At 39.7% G+C, this 25,068-nt stretch overlaps 2 protein-coding genes across 2 annotated transcripts; both read right to left on the bottom strand.

The window, feature by feature from the left end:
* Window positions 1–13,813: 13,813 nt before the first annotated feature.
* Window positions 13,814–14,609, bottom strand: LOC139786926 (uncharacterized). The gene is made up of 2 exons (XM_071726029.1): window positions 14,476–14,609; window positions 13,814–14,374 (listed from the first exon to the last, which is right to left on the bottom strand). The coding sequence occupies exons 1-2, from the start codon at window positions 14,607–14,609 to the stop codon at window positions 13,816–13,818; spliced, it is 693 nt and encodes a 230-aa protein (XP_071582130.1). The 3' UTR covers window positions 13,814–13,815.
* Window positions 14,610–15,630: 1,021 nt separating this feature from the next.
* On the bottom strand, window positions 15,631–16,833 carry LOC139786925 (uncharacterized). Its single transcript, XM_071726028.1, has 2 exons — window positions 16,754–16,833; window positions 15,631–16,669 (listed from the first exon to the last, which is right to left on the bottom strand). Exons 1-2 carry the CDS (start codon window positions 16,831–16,833, stop codon window positions 15,631–15,633), a joined length of 1,119 nt encoding a protein of 372 aa, XP_071582129.1.
* Window positions 16,834–25,068: the final 8,235 nt, after the last annotated feature.

The following is a 25,068-nucleotide window of genomic DNA, read 5'->3' as shown; positions in this document are numbered from 1 at the left end:
TAGGTTGGGGCTTAAGCCTCAATGTTTAGTGTAGGTTGGAGATTGATCCTCATCGTTGGATGTTGGTTTGGTGTTAACAGGGTGTTAACCTTTAATGTTCTATGTCGATTTAATCAGTGTCGCCATGATTCCTTTATCGTTGGGTGTCGTTTAAATGTTATTGTGTTAATCTTCGTTAAGTGTCAATTGACGGCTTGGTTTATTGGAAAAGTGTTTCAGATAAAAGTTGAAAGGTTTGAAGGGGACCAATAGACGATCTTATTGGATTTTGGATCCAGGGCCTGTATTGAGCCCAATAGGGCCTAAGTCAAATTTTTAAAATGAAAACCCCTATTTTTTATTGTACCATCTTTCTCTATTAATTAATTTGAACAACTTTTGTTTGAAAAATTCTTTTATTTGCTTAATATTTTTTGAGATATTCAAGGAAAACTTGGTAACTTTTTCAATATTTAGCTTGTGATATCTTGATGATTGTTTGCCAGAGAAAAAAGTGGTACAGAGGATTTTTTAACTTAATTTTATTTCAAAAATGTGCTGTTGCAATAGTATACTCCAATTTTTTTTAAATATTTGTGTATGCATCTTCTTGGAGTGTTTACAAATATTTAAAAAAATTGGAGTGCTATTGCAACAGCATATTCTTAAGACAGAATCAACTCAAAAAGTTCTCTATACCACTTTTTCCTCTAACAAACAATTATCAAGATATCATAAGCTAAATATTGAAAAAGTTGCCAAGTTTTCCTTGAATATCTCAAAAAGTATTAGGCAAATAAAAGAATTTTTCAAACAAAAGTTGTTCAAATTAATTAATAGAGAAAGATGGTACAATAAAAAATAGGGGTTTTTATTTAAAAAATTTGACTTAGGCCCTACCCAGTGAGAAATGACCCATCGAATCGACGTCTAATTGATGTCGAAATCATCGATATTATATCATATCGAAATAATGCTTGAAATTTGAAGCTTATTTTGATGTTTGTGCTATATGACATTTTTTAAAAGAAGAGATTATTTGTGACATACATTCTTCGCCTAGTGTGGGTCCTAATTAAAAATATCATAACAAAATTTAAAATATCTCAGGAAATTCTTAATAAAGAGAGCTTCATTATAGTGTTTTAAAAACGTCTTGACAAGGGTAAGAATATACAATAAAAAATGGGATATTCTATTTAAGAAAACATGGATCACATTGACCTGGCCTTGAAAAAATCGCTCAAAGTCAATTCCATAATTTTATCATCTGTCCCCTTATATCCTACAACTTTTATCTAAAATATTTTTCCATATCTAAAGCTGTTCCTGAGGTCCAGGGGGCTGGGTCAGACTTTAGAGATACCCTGTATAATAACCATAACTACCCGGGAAAAAAAAATTATATATAATCATATATAATTATATATAAATGATCATATATAATTATATATAATTATATATGAAAATTGGCACGATATAATTTTATCTGATTATATATAAAAATATATAATTCTACAAATTTTTATATAATTTTATATAATTATATATAACTTTATATTAAGGTTTACTTTCAATTTTTCAAAAAGGATTATATATTATTATATAAAATTATAGATATATAATTTTTGCATTATTTTGCATCAAGACAGTGTTGGGTGAGTCTTGCGTTGTACTGCTGACAAAGATAGATGTCTCGCGGATGTCATGATTTTGCTTCGCAGGAGGCCTGCTTATATTAGCCCCCAACTGAAATTTACTTACGCGTTAGTCTTACCATTATGCGCCGCCTAGTGGCGTCGTTGCAAACTATCACGGAAAGACAGCTACCGCGTGCATGCATCTTTCTTAACTGCATGTACATTATTTCTATATCTTTGACAGATAAAATTATATATAATTATATATCTATCTACATATATAAAGACAAATGTCCTGACTGACTGACTCATCAACGCCCAGCCGAAACCCCTGAACCTAGAAACATGAAATTTGGAGAGTGTATTCCTCTCATAACGTAAGCACCCACTAAGAAGGGATTTTTAGAAATTTGAACCCTAAGGGGGTGAATAGGGGTAAGATGTGTTTTCACGACTTTCTCCCTGCTTGGGCCTGATGAGATATCGACTTGGTTTTTGCTTACAAAGGTTACCCGCATACAAGTGTTTTAAAAACATAATTTCAGATTTTGCCCTAATCAACCCCTAAAGGGGAAAATCTAAATTCGGGGGTGAATTATAGAATCCTTCGCATACCGTAGCGAAGCACGCGGGTGTATCAAGCTAGTTATATATAATTATATAAATTTATATATTTTAGGATTTACTTATTTAGAAAAATTATATATTCATTTATATAAAAATATATTAATATATATAATTATATAAAATTATATATAATTTTACGTGAGGAATCAGATATAATTTTATATAATTATATAGAATAATATATATTTTATATAATTATATATTTTAATATATATTTATATATAATAATATATAAATATATATGTTGAAATTTTCTGATTTATACAAAATTATGTATGCTTATATATAAATATATATAAATATATATACTTATATATAATTATATAAAATTTTATATAATTTTATATAAGGATCTAGATATAATTATATTAAATTATATAAAAGAATACATATTTATATATAATTATGCATAATTTTATATGTTTTTATATAGTTATATATAATTTTTTTTTCCCGGGTATAGTTATATTTCAAATATATAATTATGTCTATATTATGTTTTTTTTCTATTTAGAAAGTGCTCTACTGTGTAAAGCAGCGAAAAATTGAAAAGAAGTTGAGCAAGCCATTAAAACTTGGCTGAGACGTGCAAGAGAAAGGGCAGGGAAAGAAGCAAAATTAAAAAAACATTCTTTATTGTGAACATTTGCATTTGCACATGCAATTTGTGAATTTATTTCATTTTTGCTCATTTTGAATTATTTTTGTTTTTAAACAATGCAAAAGTGTGAATTTAGAGTACAATTTCTAGAAAATCTGAGAATTTTTTTTACAAAATTTGAGTAAACACCCTTATTAAAATTTCAACATTAGTTTTTATAACTATTTTGTACAAATTGCTGTTTTTTTTAATTAATTTGCAATACGCGTGTGCAATACGTTTAACAATACGTGTATGTGTGTGTGGATACATTGTATATACATACACCCAGATACCCAGTAAACAATTTGTCAGCAAATTGTAACCAATTTGACACCAAATACGCGCAAAACTTGTCGCAAATCCGGTGCGATCTGTGTCTGCAATACGCTTGTGTTTTGCTAGCAAAGCTTGTGTACATGACTTGACACCAAATTGACGCCAAATATCGAGCAGAACAGGGCAGCAAAAGTTCAACGGCAAATTTGCGCCATATTGTAAACAAGGCTTGCCAACAAAAGCTCGACAGCAAATTTGTGCCAAATTGCGAGCAAACCTTGACGAAAAAACTTGACGCCAAATTGACACCAAATACCGAGCAAAGCTTGCCAGCAATCTAACAGCAAATTGTTGACAAATTGCTATCAAAGTTTGTTGACAAAACCCGACGCCAAATTGATATCAAATATCAAACAAGATTTGAGAACAATACTTAACAGCAAATTGGCACCAAATACAGAGCAAATCTTGATGACACAGCTTGACGCCAAATTGCAGCAAGCCTTATTGTTACGTAGCCATTAATAAATACTAAAATATATATTTTTTTAGGAAAAATTAAAAGCATTAAATTATAAAAAGCATATAATTTTTTATTGATTTACAATAAATTATTTTATACATATGTTAAAAGAAATCTTTATATTTATAAAACATTATAAGACATTTATAAAATATAACGGTGGCAATAAAATAATTAATTATATATTAATTACAGTAAATGTTATACAATGTGAATTTACTGACATATGCAAACATTTAACTTTGTCAACAGCACATACAATATTTGTAAACACTCGAGAATCTTATATAATGCCTGGAACACATACTCCGTGCGCAGATAATGCATTGGCCGGTATAAGAAGGATTTATAGAATCTTACTGAAAACACGAGTATAATTTCTATGAAAATGCATCTAAAACAATATTCTTATAAGCCTAATACTACTAACTTTCCTTTCTTTAATCATACAATAATAACTACCGTGCATATTTAAACAACTAGTTCAAACTTGAAACACGATTTATTATTTGCAAGAATGCAAAATTGAAATAAACAAATGTTCACAATGTGCATAGTTCGTCGATTACGATGTAATAATGCAGTACTGTTGTCAGAAAGAAATAACAAAAGAATAATATACATCATTTAGGTGCAAGCAACCGAAGTGAATTTTGTAGTGTTTGATGTAATAGAAATTAATATACAGCAGAAAAAAACTGTTCAAACAAAACTTTTAAACCGTTCAAACAAAACTTTTAAACTATTCAAACAAAACTTTAAACTTTTACAGATAAAAAAATACACGATATTTCATCAACAGTTCCAAGATTATTTTGAGAAATATTTTAATCAAAGAAAGAATATGTAAAATTTTTAATATTGCAAGAATATGATAGTTATAAAACTAAAGCATTTCCCTTGTATTTTAAATTGTTTTAAATTGTTTCTATTTCAAACTAATATTACAATTTTGCCTTAATCAGATTCAAACGGCAAGTAGAATGAAACATTTTATTACATAATATTACATATTCTTTATACTCTTATAACTCTTCTTTAAGACTATAAGAGTATAACTCTTTATACTCTTATAACTCTTCTTTATAACTCTTATTTTCACGAAACATTTTGAATATTTTTTATTCTCATCACTATTCTCGCAGTTTTCAGAATTATCATCGTTGTCATCTGAATGAGCCTCGTTATTGTTGCCGGTGTGTCTGTTAATGTTAAATATATCTCTATAATTATCGTTATTTTCGAAATCAAAGTGTTCAGAGTACTCAAAATGATCAGAATTATTAGAAAATTCAGAATGGTGAGAAAGTTCAGAATAATGAAAAAGTTAAGAATAATGAGAAAGTTCAGATTCTTTTTGATTATGAAGAAAATCTGGTATTACGGAACTTTGGCTTTTAACGGAAGCATGTGCTTGCTGAATATGCGACTGATCGAATTCAATTAAAGAATCTGTTGAATTGAGTTCTTCTACAACTTCAACATTCACTTTCTGCCTTTTAACTTTCTTAGAAAGCTTATGAAACGGTGTTTTTTGGCATGTTCTAAAATAAACTGCAAATAAATTTAAATGTTATGTTTACATAAAATACATAGATTTCAAAATATATACTATCTTTACTCTTTAAAAACATTTATTTTTTCAGATTTTCTACTGCACAATCACTATAACAAATGGAATGTTAATGGAAAAAAATATAACTAAATTAATTAAACTAACAGTACAAAATAAACTTATAGGATGGAAGGCTGGCTGATTTTCTCGAGTTATAAAAAGGTCATCAATTTAAATTTAAAAACAAAATCTCGTTTAATTAAACAAATTTTAAATACAATTAACGTTTTACGTTTCGACTTTATATACTTAGTCTTCTTCAGAAACCTGATACATCAGAGATAATACATAAAAAATAATTAAAAAATAAAAAGAAATAAAATTGCTACAGATAAAAAGGATAGAGAACAAAGCCGCATACTTTGGACTGACTTGCCAGAAATGTAGCTAAGATCTACACTATGACATAGTATAGACCTTAGCCACAATTAATGTATATACGAGTTGTCAAAAATAGAATGAAATAAGTCAAGTAATAAAATTGTTACTATTATCTATACTGTTGTTATTATTATCAAACGATATTATTTATTATTTGACAGTGTAAAATTGTAATGCATATATTAAAATTACATTAGGGCTAGAATATAAACCAGACCCACAAGAATGAGAGCAATTCCAAGATCTCAAGACGAGAATTAACCAGATCTTACAGGGCGGAATTAAGGAGTCTGGATTACTGATTGAAATCAAAGTAAGAAAAGAAAAGAAAAAAAAGAAAAGAAAAGAGAGGGGGGCCTCTGCTTTTGTCTACGAGATCAATTCTAGGGCTAGAATATAAACCAGAGCCACAAGAATGAGAGCAATTCCAGATCTTAAGACGAGAATTAACCTTGCAGAGCCCCTTGTACTACCACGATCAATGTCGATCTTCCAATATGGCGTCCCAAATGAAAATATCGGAAGGGCCCTGCTCGCTGGACCGGACTCCTCGCCTCAATCCTCCCTCAAGCTCACCTTTTCCTGGCGGTGAGCTCTCCTTGGAAAGTCGAATCTCGCTCGGTTGGTCTCCAGAATACGTGCCGCTTAGCTTAATCAGTTACGAAAGAAGGAAAACGTACTCGTCTCGTCCGAAGAAACGCAGCAAGAGCGGCCATGACACTGAACAAGAGCGAGGAAGGAGGTGGGGGCGCTTTGAAAGTGGCGACTCACGTGTCGCGCCATCTGAATGAAACGCCCTAAACATTGCTTGGTATTTGGCGTGAATTTGTTCTTAAGTTTTGTTACCAAAATTTGCTCAATATTTGGCATCAATTTGGCGTTAGGTTTAGTCAACAAACTTTAACAGCAATTTGGTGCCAATTTGTTATCAGGTAGTTGCTAAGCTTTGCTCGGTATTTGGCGTCAATTTGTTCTCAAGCTTTGTCACCAAAATTTGCTCAATATTTGGCATTAATTTGGTGTTAGGTTTTGTCAACTAATTTTAGCGGCAATTTGATGCCAATTTGTTATCAGGTACTACTAAGCTTTGCTCGATATTTGGTATCAATTTGGCGTCAATTGTGTACGCATGTTTTGATACGTATTTGCTAGCAGTTTGTCGACAACATTTGATAAAACAAATTTTGATGCAAATTTGTACCATTTCTGAAACCAAAATTTGTAGCAAGTATTTGGCATTATTTGTTCGAACAGATTTGGCTATCTGGGTTCACTTCATATTATTTATTATTTGCTATGTTTGACCTACACGTTTTTCAATTTATATCTGCCAAAGTTTGTCATAAGACGTGTCCCTGCCTGTGTCACCGAATCATTTTTGTGTTGTGCGTCGTGTCGACGGGATCTCCTCGTACAGATCTCTTTGTACTGATCATTGCTTTTGCCATATGTTCACATCTTTTTATTTGACTCTGCGATGTATTCGTTTCTCCAGACTACCTGGTGAGTTATTCTAGAATTCTAATTTAAGACAAGGATGTAACTCCTTAATTACTTTACAGATTTGGACCTTGTAGTCTCACTAGGTTTCTGTAAAATTGAAACAGTAAACTCACCATGTTGAAGGAGAACATATTATTATTGTTAACATTATACCACTGAGGATGGCTCGGACAGGAGCCGAAACGTTTGGATTGTTGGAATTTGATTAATAAATCACTATAATATTTAAACGCACCTTGATCCGCGTGTGACCCTTATAGCCTCTTCTAATCTATATTTGAATTTCGAGGGTCTTTCACACTTTATTATATAAATCAATACTATAAATTTAATATTTATTGCATTTGTTATAGAAGTTATTATTTTACCCCATCAAGAATGGATAGATCCTTTGAAAGAGTTTTACATCATTCATTTACATTACAAGAAAAAAATTATTTGAGGTGCAAGAGATGCAGTAAATTGCCAAGTATAATAAGTACCCGCGTCAATACATACTATGTATACTAATTCACATTCTCAATTATGCTACTGTTATTATTTGTCATCAGACAATTATAAACATACGCATAATAATTAAATACATATTATATATATATATATACGCACATGTGTGCATAAGAATATATGTAATTTATAAAAAGCGGGTGCTTATTAGCCTTGATACGTTACTGCCTTCTGCTACGGACGGCCAGAAACATGGATCCTACATCCATGACCGAAACTGACTTGGCAGAGAAGTCGACTTTTTTAAGGACGAAAGTCGACTTGAAGTCGACTTGAAGTCGGCAAATGTCTCAAAAACCGCCGATTAAAAGTCGACTTTCCGTCATGACAGGAAGTCGACTTCCCGTCATGACGAAAAGCCGACTTCCCGCCAACTTTTAACGTCGTTAAAATAAACCGCCGCGTACGTCTGGAAGTCGGTTATGTATCTTGAAACGAGGTGAAAATTACAAAAGTCAACGGGAAGACAATGATGACGAGGACTGTGAATGACGACGACGACGACGCCCGCGGAAAACAGTTAAATATGAACTTTATATGGACCTTAATAAATTCTCCATTTAAATTTTTTTTGATTTAAATTAATGCTGAATAACTGCATTAATATGGCTCATATTTGTTCTATATATAAAACTTAATTAAGAATATAAGAAGAAATGCCGATATACATTTCGATTACAAATCTCAAACATATGAATACATGTCGTATATTCTTAATCGACGTGTATACTCGTACGTATGTTTCGTAGTATACAAAGTATATATACGTACTTCTTACAGTATCATTTCATCATCAAAATATTCGTATTTAATTTGGCTTAATAAGGATTTAATTAGCTAATATATTCAATTTAAATATTAATCTTATTGAAACCATATATGAAATTAATAAGTTGTACATTTTATTCAAATTTCATTAAATTCAAATAAAACTTTTATATGTTCTTAATATGTTGAATTCAAATAAGACCTTTATATGTTCTTAATAAGTTCTAAATCTAATTTAAATTTAATTAAATTCAAATAAGACCTTTATACGTTCTTAATGAGGCTTTTAAGGCACAGCGCGCGCGCACCTGGGGCTGGATCCTTGAATTTATTCGCAAGAAAAACGTATGCGGAAATTCTGCTCTTATAAAAAAGTTGCAAGTTGATTAACTAAAAGCCATGCGATCAACTTGCAACTTTTCTGTAAGAGTAGAATTTGCGCATACCTTTCTCTTGCGAATAAATTCAAAAATCCAGCCCCTGTTGTAGCTTGCCGAAATTTTGCGGTTTCAATCAACAGGCAATGTTTTTCAAACGTTTTGTAATATGTGTTTAAAACTGATTTTCAAATATTTTTCAAACGTTTAAAAAACATTGTCTGCTAATTAGGATAATAATGGGATTAGAGAATATGGTATCAACAGAGAATGAGTTATAAGATTAAAAAAAAACGTTTATAAATTACAATTATTGTGTTTATATTGGTTTGCTTTAAATCCAGTGGTACAAAAAGAAGATAAGTAAACTTCTGATAAAATTAACGAAATGCGCAACACTTGCGCAGTAATCGAATACATAAAAACAAATATTAATCGCTAGCAACAAAAAGATTGATGCAGTTGCACAAAATATTAATCACCATAAAAACCAAGAATACAATTTGCTAGCTCAAAAGAATAAAAATAGAGACATTTTTTATATACTTAATCAAACTGAACCCTTATGGAAAAATACACTCAACTTTTGGTGTTAACCGTTAAAAAAACACCATAGAAAAACTCTTAAAGTTGGGTGTGATTTCGGACCAATTGAAGGTTAACCATCATTTGAAGGTTAATCTTCAATTGGCGGTCCAAAATCACACCCAACTTTAAGAGTTTTTCTTCGGATGATGGTTAACCTTCAAGTGATAGTTAACCTTCAATTAATGATTAATCCTTAAAAAATGACGGTATAAACCCTAAAAATATGAACCCTCAAATGAAAGTAACAAATATGGCGTTCCAATGAGAATCTCTTAAGGAGGGTGGTTAGTCAAATCAATTTGATAAGAATTAGTTCAATGGAGAATATTTGTCTATGGGAATCTGTCGTCCATATATGCCAAAGTTGAAGATAATCGTCTGCATGGTTGTCGAGTAATTAATTATTGAAGTTATACTCTTGTCTCTCTCTTATACACGGGCGACACAGCAAAAATGTTACTTAACCTGTAATGTAACTCTCGAAAGCATATTAAAAATGATAATAATTTAGTGAAAATAGGTGCAAATAACTCTTTACATATTTAGGAAAAACTTTCTCGAAGACTGAAATGATTCGTCTTTATAGTTATCAAGAAATTGTAAAAATAAAAAAAACAGGACCACATTTATTATTTCCACATTTCAATGTGGATAATAACGTATTTGGGTTTCAATTGTACAAACAACTCTTTTTAAACCTTAAGAAACAGCAATTAAATGCATTCCACATATTTATTTGCTAAAATTCGTTTATTTCACGCGACGAAAATCTAACCTATATGCTTTCCCCCTGCCGCGCCGCCTGCCGCGCACCGAGAACTAACCAACCTCCTTAAGGACTCCGCTCGCTGAACCGGATTCCTCGCCTCGATCCTCCCTCTCGGACGCTAGCTGCCGCAGCTCTCCCTTTCCTGGCGGTGAGCTCTCCCTGGTGATCCGACTCTCGTTCGGTTAGTCTCCAGAACACGCGCCGCAACGATCAATCCGTCAAGAAAGAAATAACGGACTCGACACGTTCGAAGAAACGCAAGCAAGTGCGGCCATGATACCTAACGAGTGAGGAAGGAGGCGGGGGCTCTTTGAGAGTGGCGACTCGCGCGTCGCACCATCTAATGTGAAACGATCGGGCGTTGTAAAACGCGAAAAGAATTCGGGCGCAATATCTGAACAAATTATTTAATTTTTAATAAGTCCAATTATTAATATTTATTTTCATAATTGAACTTATTTTTTATTTTGATAAATGTAAATACAAATATCTTATTGTATTAATATTTAATATTAATAATTTAATTAGTTGCTTAATTTAACTTCTTGTTTAATAAATGAGCGGATGTAGTACTGAAAATGTACCTATTTTATAATATTTTAATTTTCAAAATTATCAAATTACAAGCAGGAATTTTGTTGTGACTTTTACAGTTATAAAGTAACTATTTAATGGAAATGGAAGCCTAAAAAAATTAATATTGTAACGCAATTATTATAATGCTCAAATTATAAAATATTTACATTATCCATGTCTGCCAATACAATATAATTTTTTATTCATATTGCATTCTATATAATGGCAATGTTATTATATATTTGACAGGCAAATCAAAATAGCTTTGAATCGATATCGAAATGATGAAATATCCATGTCTTAACAGAAAATACATAATTTGCCTGTTTTTCGATACATATATATTTAAAATGATTAAAAACCCACATAGCATGCATATCAAAAAGACGTCCCGAAGATATCCCGAGAAGATATCCTATCTCCTAAATATATCTTCTTGATATCTTCTGGACGTCTTTTTGATATGCATGCTATGTGGGAAGCCAATGACCTACATAACTAAAACTGAAATTATAAAATATATGTACGATGTAGACAGTATAAAATAATTAACATAATTAAACATGCAGATTTGTGGTTGATAATGACAAAATTCAATAATAAACCTAACAGACTACAACGCAAGACTAACATAACTCGCAGGTTTATTAAAATCTTATGAATCACAATTTTTGATTAAATATGAATATATGATGGGTCAATGGGAACACTTTCAATTAAATAAAAATTTAATTTGGGTGTTAATTAAAATTTTATTTGTTTCAAATACAAATAAAATTTGAACTCAGGATGGTTAGATGCTTATTAAATATTAATATGATCCATATATGCGCCTGGACAAGTTAAATCCAATAGCAAGATCTTATTTAAATTTAATTTTGATCCAAATTTGGAACATATTTAAATTTAATTACTTTTATATTCAATATTTGGTTTTTATTTGAGTTTAATTTCGTTCATATAAATGACTAATATAAACCATATTTAAAACATATTTAACTCTTTTCCGCGGGCGACGTTTCGTGGCGATGGTCGATAGCGCGGCGCTTTACGACGTCTTATCGTGTCCTGTCTCGCGGCACGTATTCCTCGCACTCGCGTAAGCCCCAAACAGCAGACAATGTTTTTTAAATGTTTTTTAAATATTTATTTTTTATTAATTATACATTGTACAATTCATTGTAAAAATAATAAGTAGGTATAGAAGGCCGCTTCCACCCCGGGGGCAATGAGGGGGGTGAGGGGAGGGGGGTATCGGGTTACGCGGGGGGTGAGGGGGAGGGAGAGTTGGCGGGGTATCGGGTTACACAAGGGTATCGGATTTCGCGGGGGTGAGGGGGAGGGGGTGGAGGGGTATCGGATTTCGCGGGGGGTGAGGGGGAGGGGGGGTATCGGGTTACACAAGGGTATCGGATTACGAGGGGGTGAGGGGGAGGGGGGTATCGGGTTACACAAGGGTATCGGATTACGAGGGGGTGAGGGGGAGGGGGGGTGACCTTGGCATACCACAGGGATGACTCACCGGGATGACTCACCGGGGGATGACTCACCTGGATGACTCACCGGGGGATGACTCACCGGGGGATGACTCACCGGGATGACTCACCCGCGTTCGCGGTCGCGCCGCGGGTCCGCGCGGGTGGTCCGCGCCGCGCCGCGCGGGGGGGGGTGTCCGCGCCGCGCCGCGGGTTCGCGCCGCACCGCGGGTCCGCGCGGGGGGTCCGCGTCGCGCCGCGGGTCCGCGCGGGGGAGTCCGCGTCGCGCCGCGGGTCCGCGAGGGGGGGTCGGCGTCGCGCCGCGGGTCCGCGTAGGGTCTGCGTGACAGTCGCGTTAGCGATCTTACCTTTTAATTTTGGCGAGGAGGGGTCCCATGGCCGCGACCCTCTATTTGTCGCAACATAGCCAGTAAATCCTCCAGCGGATTCTGGGCACCAGGGCGGCGGTTAGCGGGAGGAGGAGGAGGAGGACCCGCGATATGCAGGACTCGATCCACGTCGAACAAAAGTTCGTCCGCTAATCTATTGTCCTCCTCCGTTGGAACATACGCGCGACCCTGCGCGAGGGCCGCGGCGTAAAACTGTTCCCGCCCGCGTTTGAGGGCCGCGCGGTGATCCACGTAAACTTGCACCCGCCCGCGTCCGATACCAAGTGGTCGGATAGGGTTCAGCAGCGCCCGCCCGCGTCCTATGGCGGGTGGCTGACGCGGGGGTTCGGGAGCAGGCGGAGCAGCGAGCCACTCACCCTGATCCTGATCACTGTCAGAGTCGTTTAATTCGTTATAATCACTCACTTTTACACGGCCTCGCACAATTTCTAGAGGAGGCATCACACACACAAACAAACAAACAAACAAATACTTAATATAATTATAAAAAATGTATATAAACGAAACACGTTGCACGCTCACGTACGGCCACGACGAGACTGAATTCAATGACGCTTCAGACGGTTGTAGAACGGAGAAGTCGCCAGAGAAAAATATAATGGCGGTATATAAAACTGATAGTCGCTTCCAGCAAAGTCTCGCGCTACAAAGGCGAGCGACGACGTCCGCTAGAATTTCGGCTGCTTGAATTTACAAACAAGTATCGCATATCATAATATAGAAGCAAGGCGCCGATGCTCCGGCCGACGTCGCATATACGACTCGAATATAAATGCGCGCGAAGAAATTATAGTATGATTTATACTTAAAAAACAATCTATCTACGCAGTACGTAAAAGACAAAGGAAAAAATGACGTCATCGGGACGATGATCGACTCGATAACGCGTCGAACCTGTCGGAACATGTTCGTCGTAAACAACATTTTTATGGGAAAAGGGGGTGTTATCGCGTAGACTAAACAATTTCGCGTTATTTTTTTATGACGCAGTACGCGAGACAAAGGAAGAAATGACGGATCGACGATGATCGACCGCATCAAAGCGATGATAAAAATTAAGGTAGGGATGGACATACATGCAAAGAAATTACATCATTCATTTAGGTGTAAAAAAAGCCTGTTTATTTAACTCTTCTTTTGCATGATATATCTTACGTACTAAAAAACTAAAGCTGCGAGCTCACAATCGATGAGCTGATTCGTATTGAACGCATCGCTAGCGTATATTACATTCGACGCTTCCTTGGGATCCGTCACGGTGGACGCGATATCGGAGAACTGCGCAAACTTTGCATCGACCGTCGCAAGTATTCTGACCAAACGATCGAATCTCGCCTCGATGCACCGATCGAGATCGAACATACGACGCAACGTCGATTCGGTCATCATCAAGCGTACGTTTGCAGATTCAAGACGTATGAGTTTGACGTTATTAACCGACGTACAAACTCTCACCGTTAGCGGTCCAACATTTATAAAACTATGGACATCTTTGTAGTCGTTGCGAAAGAAATTCTGAATGTTTCGCCGTTGCTCGTAGAGTGCCTTCCACGTTTCGAGAGACAACAGCAGTTCCTTTCCTTGATGATCTCCAACTGCGATCTCCACGTAGCTCGGTGGGCCCACGTTGATACCAATTTCGAGGAATTTATATCCCGTAGCTGTCAGCGCGTATCGTCTGCCAAGTATGCGTACCGCGCGACGTTCCCGCGAAATGCTGTATAAAAAAAATGAAATTAGTTTATTTTCGTAAGTAATACAATTTGTAAAGATATAAAAACTGGGAGAGGCTCTATTTTTTTCTTAAAAGAAACTTACCTATTACATCTGGCCTCATACGTTTGAGTTTCAACGTCGTGAATCGGCACGTAATAATTCACGGCATTCGCGCGTTTTGCACCGTTGTTGCTGTTGCTGCTGCTGCTGCTGCTGCATCCTTCAAAGGAGAACATTTTCGCTCTCTAGGCTCTGAGAAGTTGACCGTCAGTACAAGCGATTGCGACAAGACTGATCGTGTAAAATTAATCTAGTATACGCAACAATTCCAAAAGTAATGATGTGGTGGGGGAAAGGGAGAGGGGGAATTAATGTTTATATATAGAACTGCGCAGTGGATTTTTTTTATTAGGAGAGGGGGAAGTAAAGCCTACTCTAACGGTGATGATGGGGGAGGGGGAGTAAGAAATAAAAACATTATAAAAAGTTATATATAATTTATTTTAAAAAAAAGATCGCAAGTTCTTATGGCGTCGCGCGCGACCACCAGTTAAATAGTTTTATTACATTTTGTAACGCGCAATTCTTTTCATGTTTTCCGCATCGCATAGTATTGGTGTCATCTAGTTTATTCAAAGATTCGATATCTTCGTAATGCGCATCCAGAGTCTCGACGATTAGGTTTTTTTGCGCATAATTCTCCAGCAGATCCACCAGCCATTCTCGTTTCTGACATCCCTTGACATACACGAGAGTCGGCATCTCGTCGTCGTCGTCATCGTCTTCTTTCTCATCATCGTCTTCTTCTTCTACACCAAGCACGGCCGATGTAATCAGGCGTTTCACCATGCTGTACGGCACGTTTCCGTCTTCCCATCGTAATCCATGGTGATTGCGAATCAACCAGGTAGCACACGATTTATCGGATTTTGTGAGGAGATTCCACGGCATGGGGTAATTAAAGATGTGATGCGACAGAACGCAGCCTTTTCTCAGCACAGCCACCTCCTTCACGACAAATTTCATCCCAACGAGGAATCCTTGCAGGTCCACGAATGTTGGTACGGACATGACGAGATTTCTTTATATATATATCTCTCTCGACAATGCGTCAATCGAGAGGAATGACGCGCAACTCTGCAAACCGTCTCGCGACACTCTGATTTATACTTTCCCCCTCCCTTACCCCTCTCAATAATTGTATCGAAGACTGATGGAAAGAGAGAGAGAGAGAGAGAGAAAATATTGAGCGAACGCTCAGACTATTCTGCGCACCACGTTCGTCAACGGGTTGTACTCAATCACGCGGTCGTGTATGATGAGACAGTAAGCGGAGGTATTCGGCGGTACGTTCTCCATGCAATCGAATTCTATTCTGACATCCACGGTGGCGTTTTTGACGGATTCGTTTTGGCGAGAGCAATCGATGATCACAAACGGGCCGTTACGTAAAAAAGTCGAAACGGTGAGACTCGGCTCGAGATATTCGTATCCGTAGTAGCCCTTGCAGAAACGCGCGTACATATCGTACAGAATCGCCCATCTGTGTTTACCAAAATCCAAATTCAAGTCGTCATACGGATAAACTTCTGAGTTTAGATAGAGTTTTACGTTGGTCAAGTTGCAATCGTCGAATCGACTTGTGTCGGCGGACATGACGTTCTTCCGACCCGTCTGCAGAGCGAAGACGACGTATCGCGGTTTCTCGAGCTGAGTCGCGGTCTTAATGGCCCACGAGTGCTTGGTCGTGTTCTGCAACAGGGGATACTCGTACAGGTCCCACGAACGGAAACCCATACTTAGATATCGTCCGTTTTCCAAGGTGCGCAACATCGACAGCTTGTTGATCTCGTTCAATACCACGTGAGGCATTCGCCATTGTATCTTATGTATTTTGATGGTGGGCTCCAACGCGAGACTTCCCACCAGGGAATTGTTGTCGTTGCGCGATCGTATCAAGATCAATTCGTGACGAGCATTGATCACCACGCGTTTGTAATCCTCGCAAAATCCCAGTAACGTGTTGAGCGGTACGCAAAAATTGAAATATCCATTTGGGTTATTCTGTGGCTCCCAGCCAGCGTTTCTCAAGATCACGCTTCTGTCGGACGATACCGTAACGTAGTTCTTGAGCGTGCTGGTTATTCCTACGTTTCTGCAGCGATCAATCTCCATACCGTCGAGCTCGTATCGAATCTCGTCGAACATGAATGCAACGCAATTAGTCCCCAGTACCACGTTATCGACTTGGCCGGCTGCTCTGGTCACCGCCAATGTTCCTTCGACGTAGAGAAAACTTTCGCACGGCAACGTATACAGATCCTGCTGTTGTATAGGTATTCGTATCTCGTCGCTATAGTCAAACGTTGTGTTGGCGTACGGGTTGTACGTGTGAGTCTCGATCTTGACGATGCGATCGTCGAAGACCGGCTCGCCTCCGATGTTGAGAATTTCAGTCATCGTTCAGATGTTTCGCACCGCGAATCCCAGAGATTGTAAAAATTTAACGTTTAACGCGTTGAGCTTCTTTCTCGTCGCTTGTTTAACATCACCGAATGTCGACTTGACGATATCGTCGATCGGCGCAACCGTAAAGATATTATTGTTGTTATCTGTCGCGTGCTCCGAGTCGTTCAACACTAGCATCTCATATGTCGCGCGCACACTCACGCTCACGCACACGGCTGCCGCGTTATCGCTCTCGCCGTCGTACGTGCAATCTGACGGTGATCTCTTCTCCGCGAAAATCGAGCAATCGTCCGTCTTGATCAGCGACGCGTATCGTTAGATCAGTAACGCTCCGCGCGATGATCGGCAGGTAAATGATCTGCGCCGGCGTTTCCGATATCTTATATCCCGGTGGTACGCTCGGTGAAAACTCGTGTATCGTATGAACGCGTTTGCCGTTGCTGTACGCACCCGCGGTCACGTTACACTCCACGCGGATAATGTTTACGTTGATAATATTAATCGGTGCGTCCGATTCATGCCACTGTCCCGGCTGCAATACACGCGTCGACGAGAATCCCAGTAGCGATCCGACGTTGTTCGGTTTGTTAAAGTTCACTCTGAATGCGCACTTGATCTCGCTTTTCATCGTATTGTAATTTGCGCGGAGCACTATCGGGTACTCCGCGACCTCGTCTTCGTAGCCGTTCGCGCGAACGGTCTCCTCTCGCGCGATATTCGCGACCGACATACGATCGTCGTCGTCGTTGGAACGAACCACGCGTCGCGGACGTTTCCGTGAAATTTCACGTTTCAAAAACTCGTGTATGGCCCGTATCTCGTACGATCCCTCGGGAATCGTAATTTCCGTGTCATCCTCGTCGAAATAAAATTTATTATTCAAAGAATTCACGTTCGGAATCGTATGATAAGTCTCAAAACACGTTAGACCGAGCTCGTAGTCACCGTCGCTCAGATCCACGGCGGGAAAATAGTGCTCCGCGAGGATGCTGCTTTTCCCGGTCAGCGTGAACGTTATAGACATGTCGACGGGAGCTGTTCGACGAACACTGAGTCTCCGCAAGGCGCGTCGTCAGGTTTTAAATTAGCGTCGATCGTCGTCGATCGTCCGGAGAAATTGCAAGCACAATTGTCCACAGATGCTCTGATCGTATCGCTGATAAGACGTGTGATTGTACTCGATCTTCGTCACGCTCGGTCCGAAATATCGCACCAGTTCTTTCGGTGGCCGAAGATTGCCGAAACTGTCGAAATATACGACTCGATCTCCCCTCTTGGCGTACGCTACCCAATGGGTGCCGGGGCCCGCTGCATCGTCCAAATTCACGATACCGCTCTCGTTTCGACGTACGCCATCGACGATCGGTAACGAATCACGCATGAAAACACCTCTGAAGAACGGTACGCGCATTCGCCTTGCCAGTCGACTCAATTGTACGTTAGTCGTAATACCCGTGGGCATATTTAACGTCTTTTTGACGTTTTTTTTTCTTTCTAATCTTCAACGCTACTCCTTGCCCGCGTTTGTGCGGGCCGAGATACAGTCATTGTCCATATTTGTATGGAGCGAGATAAAGTCCGCGACCTTCCATGGCGCGATTGTGACGTTGCGTCTCTTCCAGCTGACGCCGAGCGGCTTTGCTAGCGTTCATCGCCGTTGTAATTCCAGCCGCTCCGCCGGCCAGAGAATCGAGAACTCCCAACAACGGTAGAATTGGCAATACGCCACCTCGTTTCGCTGTCGGAAGTATCCGTTTCTTCGTCGACCTTTTCCTCGTTCGTGTTTTTCGTGTTTTCAAACCCATTCCGAGCTTCGTCTTAGCCTTCATAGCCGCTCAGACGGCTATAGCGGCAGCCCTCTCTCCGAGAGTCGAATCTCTCGCGATGACGCGTCCCAGCGCTCTCTCGGCGAGTATCTTGTCAGCCACGTGTCTCTCGGTGAGCTCTTTGCTACGCGAATAGTCTATGTCGTGCTCGCGACACGCCGCGTCCAATGGATTTACACCCGGATCACCTCTAGCCAATCGTTCTTGCAAACGAGTACCCGGACCGCAAAACTGGTAGCCGGGAATGTGCAATTCGAACGGAAGTGCACCAATCGCGCGATTAAACAGACCTCCACCTGTTTTTTTTGTTTTCATTGACATTTGCCGCATTCGGCGCTAAAATCGCGAATGTTCAAAGGTCTCGACAGCAGGACGAACATCTGTGCGACTGAGCGATTCGCGATACCGCGCATCTATAAATAGACGTTCAAACGAGAAAGTTCGATTCAGTCGTACAAAGTGTGAGAAAAAAAATGAGATTTGTGCGGCAACCGTGGGCGATTCGCGTGACGAATTGCGACGACAGATCACGACCGATGGAGGGCAACGCGGAGAAGCGCAGACACGGTACGATGCTGCCGACTACTATACGCGCGATCATTTGCGGTCCCTCGAATTGCGGTAAAACCAACGTTCTGATAAGTTTACTGGAAAGTCCGCACGGTGTATGTTTCGAGAATGTGTACGTGTACTCGAAATCGCTGCGACAACCGAAATACCGATATCTGGAGAATTTATTGACATCGATCGACGAAATCGGCTACTACACCTTCTCCAATAACAGTAACGTCATTCCACCGAGCGACGCGTGCCCAAACTCGATATTCGTCTTCGACGACGTGGCGTGCGATAAGCAAGACACTGTGAGAGAGTATTTCTCAATGGGCAGGCACTCGAGCGTCGACTGCTTTTATCTCTGTCAGACGTACGCGAGAATACCTAAACATCTGATACGCGACAACGCGAATCTGCTGATCCTATTCAAACAGGATGGTACTAATTTGAAACACGTGTACAACGATCACGTAAATACCGACATGTCGTACGATGAATTTTGCTCGTTGTGCCACGATTGTTGGCAATGCAAGTACGGATTCGTAGTGATAGATAAGGACAGCGCGCTTTCGAACGGCCGATACAGAAAAGGGTTTAACGTGTTCGCGATACCGCAAAAGCGGTCAGTCGTCGCCGATACGTCGTCGAAGGTGAAACGTTAGCGTTACAGAGAGAGAGATCGACGCTCTGCTTTGTTTCTTTTCCCCCGCGATGGCTGCGATCGACGGGAGCGAGACGATTCGCGAACGCGAGAAGATCGTGAAAGATATTGCGAAAACGAGTAATTCGATTCGTAAGAAACTTCGCACTTTGAAGACCGGTAAGATCGAGAAGGACATTGAGTTGGACACGCACTTTAAACCTCTCATCGGGCCGCTGAAAAAGATCGTCGACAACTCGAGCTTGACCGCGCTGAAGAAGGAGAAGCCGGAAAGCGTCGCTGGTGAGGAGGAGGAGGATGCTATACCGAAGATAAAGAGGGAACGATTAGACTCCTGGTCGGATCTCTCATCGTCGACACCGCGTAAATCTAATCAATCGAAACGCTCGATAGTACTACCAATAACCTCTACACCGATAACCTCTACACCGATAACCTCTACACCGACGCGAACCGTGCAACGTACAAGTCCCGAATTTCTCGAAAACGAGTATGTTTTCGAAACCACGGATGACTCGATCGGGACGACCGTTCAAAAGCAGTTGCAAACGTCGGAGGGGCGAGAATTGTTTATAGAAACGTTGGAAGATCGCTTCGGTCTACTGAGCCGAGTGTATATCTCGTCTGTTTTGGGCGCCGATCCAACGATAGACGACGTGTACGGCGTTTATCTCGACAAGAATGAATTGATGCTCGGTAATAAACGTTTTTACGTGGACAAAGCGGATAACATTCATATCGGCGACGTACGATACGCCGGTACACCCGGTATTTACGAGTTAATCTTCAAAAAAATACCCGATGATAAACTCTACACGGAGGCCGATAGGGAAAAGTACAGGAGCATACTGTTGGCGACGAGTGCTCATAAATACAAGCACGATCCTCGCGAGCGAGTAAAAGGTAACAGGGGATACAAGTATCTATTTGTAATCTCACCGTTGATATCGACCAAATCCAAGACGAAAAAATCCGGAAAGGGCGTATTCGCGCCTCGCGCGATGACGCTAACCGACAATAAGATCGACTACGTGCACTGGGACGACCCCAACGAGCTGGTGGATCGTCTGCGATTGATCGACGCATCGCGTCAAGCTGGCAACAATGCCCACGACAACGAGATCACGTCAATCATCGAGGAACTTCGCGAGGCTGGGCTTATTATAAATTAAACGGCGCGACAGCGATCCGTTCAATCGGTGTTGAAATGCCAATCAATAAATTCGGATTGTTCGAGCGGAGCGAAGACGCGACGAATGCCAATTCGTACCATCGGTGGAGCGGATTAGTGAGAAATTTCGTGCGCGACAACGCTCTGTGTCGCATCGCCACGGACTTTGACGCAAGGTCGTGCAAGATTCGTCGCGTAGCGCAACCTGAGACTGACGGTGACGCTGTTAACAAACTATACGTGGATCAGTGCGTTAAAAGTTTGCGAGATCAACGGAAAGAGTCAGACGAGAAGCTTACCGCGTTCGAGAAGGACGTGCGAGCGTTACAGACTGCGGTAAACGCGCTTCGGCGTGCGAATATCGTTAGATTGGAAACGACTCGCGAACGACGATGAGTGACAAGAAACGGTTCAGCAGAAACGACTATCGAACGGCGACGAGTGAAGAGAGGTAACGGTTAATTAACGACGGTGACAAACAGCAACGAACGACTCGAGAACGGTTGTCGGACGGCTGTCTTACGGTTCAAGAACGGTTGTCGGACGGTTCAAGAACGGTTCAAAAACAGCTCAGAAACGATTACGAGCGGTTCAGAAACAGGTGCGAACTACGCGGTGACAGGAAAGGCTACAAACGGCTAAAGAACGTCGACGACGACGACAACGACGATGAATGATAAACAACGGTTAACTGACGACGACGAACGACAACGAACGATTCAGGAACGGTTGTCGGACGGCCGTCAAACGGTTCAGGAACGGCTCGAAATCGTATCTGAGCGGTTCAGAAACAGCGACGAACGACGCAGAAACATAAACAGAAACGGCTACGTACAGTTAAAGAACGACGACAAACAACCAACGAAACGTTAACCGAACATGAGACCGTTAAAATCGACCGATGTGGATAAAAATATCGAAAAGCGACGGCTGGTGGACGAATTGCACGCACCGGCGAGAAGAAATTTTCCCCGCAGACACGTCATAGTGCGAGGATACGACGATCTGTGGCAGGCTGATATCGTCGAGATGCGTCCGTACTCGCGTTTCAACGGAGGCCACCACTACATACTCACCGTCATCGATGTGTTGAGCAAGTACGCGTGGGCCGTGCCGCTCAAGGGTAAAGGCGGCAGCGAGACAGCTGACGCTATTGCTGAGATAATTCGAGATAGCGGGAGGTGCCCTAGTAATCTACAAACCGACATGGGGAAGGAATTTTACAACACCGACGTGCAACGTCTCGTGAGAAAACACGGCATCAATCATTATTCCACGTATTCGGTGATGAAGGCATCGGTCGTCGAGCGATTCAATCGCACGTTAAAAAACAATATGTGGAAGATGTTTACGCTCAATGGAAATTACAAGTGGGTCGACGCCTTGCCGCGACTCGTGTCGGATTACAACGCGCGCAAGCATCGAACGATCGGCATGCGACCCGTCGACGTTACCCCCGCGATCGCCGAAAGACTCTTGGCTACGGTGTACAGCGCGATAAAGATCGCGGGCCCGGCAAAGTTCAAAACGGGCGACTCGGTACGCGTCAGCAAATACAAGACGATTTTCGAAAAGGGTTACACGCCGAATTGGACCACCGAGGTGTTTAAGATCTTTAAAGTGCAGCATACCAATCCCGTAACCTATCTACTCGAGGACTATCGTGGAAAATCCGTCGCTGGAGCGTTCTACGAGTATGAGTTGCATCGCGCGACGTATCCTGACGTGTATCTCGTGGAGAAAGTACTGCGCAGGAAGGGTGACGAGGTTTACGTGAAATGGCTGGGATTCGATGGATCGCACAACTCTTGGATACACAAGAATAATGTTATTTAATTCGTACAGATTGTATTTTTTTAAAACATATGAAAAAATAAACTATGTAAAAAATATTAAATACAAAATATCCAATATATAAAAAATATGTAACGACGTATGCAACATATAAAATGTTTGAAATACATATAAAATGTTTGAAATACATATACGATATCTTTATTAATATCCTTTCTAATATAATATGTTATCTACTATTGCGGGTTTCGTGTTCATCGTGGCGCTATAAACAAATATTTTTCTGGAAGAAGGGGGCTGTTATTGCGTATACGTATCTATTTCACACTATTTTTTTACGACGCAGTACGCGAGACAAAGGAAGAAATGCAAAACAAAGAAAAAAATGATCTTTCAAGATTCAGTTGGAGCGAGAGAGAGAGCAAAGGGTATATAACGAGGGATGCATCAAGCTACAGTAGTATGATTTGAGAGCTTAAACACCTCGGTGATACATCTGTGCATTGATTGAGACATTTAAAATCTGTGTACAGTGATCGAAACAGTTAAAATCTGTGCGGAGCGATCGAAACAGTTAACAATCTATGGTGCAGCGATTCATCTGTGCAACAGTTCATCTGGTAAATTTGCAAATTATTATTATTTAAAATTATTGGAATGTGATGTGGTATAATTTTTATGACATATTTTTTGTCAAAGGTTTTTGACAAAATCGCAGTATGGAGATGGTGGTGGAAGGCTTCGGTCTGAAGCTCACGCAAAAGGATCTTCACACGCTGGTCGATTTAAATTGGCTCAACGACGAAGTGATTAACTTTTATATGAATCTACTGATCGCCAGAGGTACATCTTCGAACAAATATCCGAAAGTACATGCGATGAACACGTTCTTTTACCCAAAACTTCTGTCGAGCGGTCACTCGTCTCTGAAGCGATGGACCAAGAAGGTGGACATCTTTGCGCAGGATCTCATTATTATCCCAATACATTTGAATGTGCACTGGTGTATGTCAATAGTAGATTTCCGCGATAAAACAATTGTTTATTACGACAGTATGGGCAGTGATAATCCGAAATGTCTGGCTGCGCTAAAACTATATTTACAAGATGAGAGTCTTGACAAAAAGAAACAACCTTATGATATGAGTGATTGGATATTTTATTCCGCCAAGAATATTCCGCAACAGACGAACGGCAGCGATTGTGGTGTATTCTCTTGCATGTTCGCCGAATACGTCTGTGCAAGCAGGAAGATAACGTTCACGCACGATGACATGCCGTACTTTAGGAACAAAATGTTTAGGGAAGTAATAAATGGAAATATTATATAAAAAAATTTTTTATTGAATAAATGTTTATAATATAAAATATAAAAATATATGTGATTAATATTGTATAAAAATTTTTTTATTGAATAAATGTTTTATAATATAAAATATAAAATATATACGTGATTAATATTCCTTCCATTATACATATACGTACATACATATATACATACATACATTCATACTAGTACATTACATTACATTACATTACATTACATTACATTACATTACATTACATTACATTACATATTATATTACGTTACATACATATGTTGTGTTATACTACTACTACGTACATTACATACATATATTCATATGTATATACGTACATACATTTTATTACATATATTGCATACATTACATACATACATACATACATACATACATACTATACATACATATTATACATACATATATACATACATACATGAATCTTCACTGTTCCTTATCATATAAAGGTATGCGATAATGTCCCCAAGGCAATGTATCTGTCAAATCCGGCACGATATATCGCTTATCGTCGTAAGGACTCAGAGCGATTTTCGTCTCACTGATAGTGTACACTTCGTGCATTTTCGATCGTATGCACGACTGCGGTCGAGTCATTTCGATCTCATCGTTCAGACACCGCGTGTAGTCGTCGAACGTAATGGTGCGCGCGATAACGTTGCTTTTGACACCTTTAGCTTTTTTACAATCTTTTTTGCCATCGACTCGCAAGGCATACATTTTCGCCCTAAGTCCAACGAATTCGGTCATGATTGCGCCGTTGTTTTCGTCCTTCATCAGGCCCGGCACTTTTTTATTCACGAGAGGTATACCGTAAGCGTTATCTACCGCGTAATCACTCGTGTCGAACCTGGCTATATCACGTTTCATCGTCTCGTACGC

Source organism: Temnothorax nylanderi, unplaced genomic scaffold (genome assembly GCF_030848795.1).
Source record: "Temnothorax nylanderi isolate EJ_2023f unplaced genomic scaffold, tnyl_v1.0 TNYL_tig1195_pilon, whole genome shotgun sequence".
NCBI classification, from domain to species: Eukaryota; Metazoa; Arthropoda; class Insecta; order Hymenoptera; family Formicidae; genus Temnothorax; species Temnothorax nylanderi.
Note: the sequence above shows the minus strand (reverse complement) of the source record. Positions and strands in the feature narration are given on the sequence as shown.

Coding starts and splice junctions, on each gene's coding strand:
- LOC139786926 (XM_071726029.1), bottom strand. CDS start 14,609: ATGTTCTCCTTTGAAGGATGCAGCAGCAGCAGCAGCAGCAACAGCAAC. Junction 14,375..14,475: donor TATGAGGCCAGATGTAATAG/GTAAGTTTCTTT, acceptor TTTTTTATACAG/CATTTCGCGGGAACGTCGCG.
- LOC139786925 (XM_071726028.1), bottom strand. CDS start 16,833: ATGACTGAAATTCTCAACATCGGAGGCGAGCCGGTCTTCGACGATCGC. Junction 16,670..16,753: donor GAGACTCACACGTACAACCC/GTACGCCAACAC, acceptor GCCGTGCGAAAG/TTTTCTCTACGTCGAAGGAA.